The 4,819-nt window shown below is 45.0% G+C and overlaps 1 protein-coding gene across 1 annotated transcript; it reads left to right on the top strand.

Moving 5' to 3' along the window:
• Nucleotides 1-3,432: 3,432 nt before the first annotated feature.
• LOC109770493 (uncharacterized) lies at nt 3,433-4,604 on the top strand. The gene is made up of 3 exons (XM_020329199.3): nt 3,433-3,543; nt 3,626-3,702; nt 4,246-4,604. Exons 1-3 carry the CDS (start codon nt 3,459-3,461, stop codon nt 4,369-4,371), a joined length of 288 nt encoding a protein of 95 aa, XP_020184788.1. The 5' UTR covers nt 3,433-3,458; the 3' UTR covers nt 4,372-4,604.
• Nucleotides 4,605-4,819: the final 215 nt, after the last annotated feature.

The raw sequence follows: 4,819 nt of genomic DNA on the forward strand, positions 1-4,819 counted from the left end.
TGCGCTTGGAGGCCCAACTGAGTCTACAAGAATAAAGTTGTGTAGTAGACATCACGACCCACCCAGTCTATTTCACAAATGAAGTAATGGCACGCAAATTCCCCCCGGGTTTCAAGCTCGTAAACATTGAGCAATAGGATGGATCAACGGGCCCTTCAGTCTGGATCGAGGACTATATCCTCATTGTCCACATAGAGGATGGCGACGACCTCCATGCCATAAAATATCTGCCACTAAAGTTGAAGAGCTCAGCTCGACACTGGTTGCACACCCTACCACCGAATTCGATCGGCACATGGGACACACTAGAGGACGGATTTATGGCAATTCTAGGGCACATATGTTAAGCCTCCGGATGCCGACGACGTGGCCCTCATAGTGCAGAAGCTAGGCAAGTTCGTACACAACATCGTAGCCTCCAAGTATGGAGGTTGTGGGTGCCTCGATTGGAGCTCGCTCTAAACCCAATCCCCAGAATGGGAGGGAAGTTTTATCTTCTTTTGTGTGGCATGGGTGGGTTTCGAAGCTCCTTGAGGCCCGTACACGCACAACGCACACAAATAATCACCGGTGAGGGGGTGACTACTAACCACCTGTTCCATTAATGACGCGGCCGCTCCCTCGGATTCCTATGCTGGTCTGTCGGATTGACGGCACACAACGTCAACACCTTGCCATCCCCGGCCATAAAAGCTCGGGGCAAGCCTTCGTATCATGAAAACCCTAGCCGCCGCCTCCTCCCCTAGCCAGCCCCCTTCTCACAGCGACAATGTCATCGCGCAGGAACGCAACCATTTGGATGAACGTGCTGGCGGCCTAGAACCTCTCGTACAAACCGTCGGGCATCGATGGTGCAAACTCTCTCCACGACACACGAGTTGTGGTGGGCGCTCCGTCCTCCTCCAACGGCGTACGTGGCGCTGGCGGCGGCTGCGAAGGATCTGGCACTTCCCATGGGGCTGACAGCTCCAAGCACGACGGGCGCTGTTATTCTGGCACCTTGGGCGCCATCGTCCCTGCTAACAACACCGTCATCGGCCCCGCTGCCCCCCTTGTCTCGTTCGTCCCTGTCCCCATCGAGGCCCAGCCAGAGCTAGAGCCGGAGATCGAGCCCAAGGACCCACTCTGGGTTGTGATGCAGCTCTGCGAGCTCTAAGTGACCACACGCCACCATGAAGAGGAGAAGGAGGAGGAGCAACAACTCGCAGGCATTGCTCCGGGGGGGGGGGGGGGGGGGGGGGGGGGAGATGACGACTTCCTACATCGACGAGTTGTCAAACTCAGAGTAGGAAGACGAGGACTAGACAGTGGCTGCGACGGAGTAGTGTAGGTAGTTGTAGCTAGCAACGTCGAGTAGCTACATTGTATATTTTGAAAATGTTGCTTAACGACATTTTAAGTCACAAAATATATGCAATGTGATGACTTTTGCCATATAGTGGTGAAAATTATGAACTATTTGGTTGGATTAAATGTCCCTTAAACTGCAAGAGCAAGAAAAAGAATAAAATAAACTAACAAATATGGAGGCTGCCTGTTTAGAGAATCTGTGTTTGCGCACAGCCCGGCAACCTTCAAATCATTATGGAGTACGTTCCATATTACGAATAATGGTTCAAATTATGATGAATCTGTTAGAGTTGCTCTAACAAATTTATACTGTTTTTTTATGGAGGACATGAGAAAAGACAACGATTCTTAGAGTTAGAGACCACCTTTGGATGCTGAGAAGTTCCTTGGTTCACATTTTCGTACGAGGCTTACCACACTTTACTAATCTACTCGACCTACACGCTATAGACTCAGCTTGATTGTGACAAAGTTAACTTCAACTAAAACTTGTACTCATGCCATTTATTAGTACTGCATGAAGCACTCAGATAAAGGAGAAATTAAGAACTTCGTGAAGCAGACTTCATGTTGAGTGACTCGAGTCTATGGTACTCATACTAGAATATTCAAGTTGACATAGAAGTACCACTAGCACGTGGGGTACAATGTATACTACTAGTACGAAAACTCATGTACTGGCACCAATTATCCGGCTCACTATCCATTCTTGACTTCGTGAACCAATGAAATCCAATCATCTCGCACATTCTATCTTTTTCTAAATAAAAAAACCAAGTTCAACAAGCCTTAGCATTGGTCAGCCGAAATGTTGCAGATACTATATGGAGACTAACTTTTTGCAGCACCACAACAGTTCCGCACTCATCTCGGACACTAACTACACTCACCGCTGCCGAATTAAACAAAAGCTTTATGGGTCTGAAATGAACGAAGAGGATCCACCACTTTCCATAATCTGTTTCAAAACGTGTCCACTGCTGCCTTGAAGAAATTGCAGCCAGTGGTTCACATGCTTGTGCATGCCCCACTATGGATGATCCACAGACTTCCCAAACAAAATATCTAGATTTTGGCAGTGCATATTGGATTGCGCATACTGTTCGCAGCAAAAGTAGCATATGCATCCCTTGCACTCAGCATTGGGTTTTGACACCAGACCACTGTGAAGGGCGGCTCCGAATAGATTTGATGACATGCAGTTCCTATTTTTCCTATACATTAGATTTCATGTTCAGATTCACTCAATGTAGTTGTCTATTTATGTTGGCATAAATCAGAAAAGAAAAGGAAAATGATGAATGCTTACTCGCAAACTTGTGTTCTTTTTGTGCTAAAGTTGTGTTCTTTGTTATCTATTAGCACATTCTAATTTTGATGATGGAAATTTAAAGGGTGCTAGAATATCCATTTATAGATTAATCTGTAGAAAAACAAAAAGGAAATTCCAATGATTTGGTGTCCATACAGAAGAATAAGTGTATGTTACCATCGAAAAGCTGTCCCATTTTTTTCTGATAGTGATCGCCGCTAAGCTAAGTTGAAAGTGCTTCCTAAACCTAACAGGAAGAGTTATAGTAGAATCGTGCACGCATTTGACAACTTTTTTACTTAGTTTATAACAAATTAACTTCTACTATAATATAATTCAAAAAACACATCACATACATTGAAGTTTACCCCAAGCTCTCTCTCTCGCGCGCGCGCTCTCTCTCTCTCTCTCGTTTGTAGTTGCACCAAGACGGCAGAAGATAAACTTCCGAACAAATGACATGCAATTACCAATTTCAAACGGATCGATGAGATGTGGACAAATGGGAGCACTCCAACAGCTAGTGGAGGTGGGGAAAGGCAGCAAAATGGTTGGCTACTGCCCAATTCCACCCATTGGACTTTGTGAATTTCCATTACCCCTACCTTTTTGACTTTGGTACCTAGAAACGAGTGCTCTAGGCGGCATGACATGTGCCCATAAAAGGGGGGTCCAAGGCAGCAAGCACGAACACCAAACAGAGATCCCGCATATTCCATTTCCATTGAGGTTGAGGGTAGCAGTCGAGGCAGTACAACTGTTCAAGAGAAGAGAACTTAACAGCCTGGTGAGTGCAATGGGGAGCTCAGCATCCCTCTGCCTAGTTATCACCTTGCTGGCATTCTACTTCTTTGTTCCCTCCAACGCTATACCCCTCTCAAGTAAGGCACACATCTCTGTACAAAAACTGGTCCTAAGATGTTGTATCCTTATATGATCTGATTCGTTCCATTTGGGGTGTAGGAGTGCAGAGACTGGTGCCCTTGCAACATGCCGGTGAGCAGGTGCCATGGGTCGAAGAAAACACTCCTAAGCCAAAGGTATGGTAGTGTTTTTTTTTTGGGTGGAAAAGATGTATGGTAGTGAGCTTTGTTCTAGACTTCATAACATTTGAAGGGTGTTTACAGCAAAATCTTTGTACATGAAATTACGTTAAAAACGGTAATAATGTTCGTGTGAAAATGTAAATTTTAAGATATTTTTACATGACATATTGTGGAACAGAGATAGTAACTTCTATGTTCTTGTTGTTGAACAAGTGATCGTTTCTCAAGTTGGTCTGGCACCTATAGAGATTTTGTGAATTGTTTCGGTTACTTCCTGTAGCATTTGTCAAAGCGTGGAGAGTGCAACTTGGTTGTTCATGCTTCATGGAATAGCTTTTTTTTGGAAAAGGAGGAAGCTTCATGGAATAGCTAGATTTGTTAGTTCTTTGGGATTCATGTGGTTTGGTGTACTCAGCTATCAAAAGTTTGATTATGGTGATACAGCGTACTCAGCTATCAAAAGTTTGATTATACGCGTAAAAAAAAGTTTGATTATAGTGATACACTCACACTATCTCCGTTTGAAATATATTTCAGATGGACATGGGTAGAGTGATCCCAGAAGATGACGCGGTGAACGTCGGTGCAAGGATGGCTCTGGAGACGCAGGACTACGCGCCCTCTGGCCCGAACAACCACCACAAGCCACCGGGTTGGAACTGAGCTAGTGCAGCCCGGGTCACAACTTTCATAAAGTTATATCGGTGGTTTCATTTAGTTAACCAGCCGTATTGTGCGGATCTATTGTGTGATGTGATGCTCACGATCTTAATTTACGCTAGGATATGCTTGAAAGATGCCAACTTATTTTATCATTGTAAGAGTCATGTTAATTGAAATATGACAATATTAATAAAAGTTGGGCGTGGCTCAACCATGACCATTCTATCGATAAATCTATCGACCGAACGGTTTTTCTCCCTAGCGCTTCCTTCCATCCAACGTTGTCTCCCCTACTCTACATTGGGCTGCCAATAGCTTGTTGTTCGTCCATCGATGTTGTTGTCATTGACTTCTCTTATGCACTAACCATCGCTGCGGCCACCACTGATGCCACCTTCTCCTCCACCCCTAGCAGCAGTTTCCAGCGGGTGTCGATTTTAGTCGTCGG

The sequence above is a fragment of the Aegilops tauschii genome, chromosome 5 (genome assembly GCF_002575655.3).
Source record: "Aegilops tauschii subsp. strangulata cultivar AL8/78 chromosome 5, Aet v6.0, whole genome shotgun sequence".
Classification (NCBI taxonomy): domain Eukaryota; kingdom Viridiplantae; phylum Streptophyta; class Magnoliopsida; order Poales; family Poaceae; genus Aegilops; species Aegilops tauschii.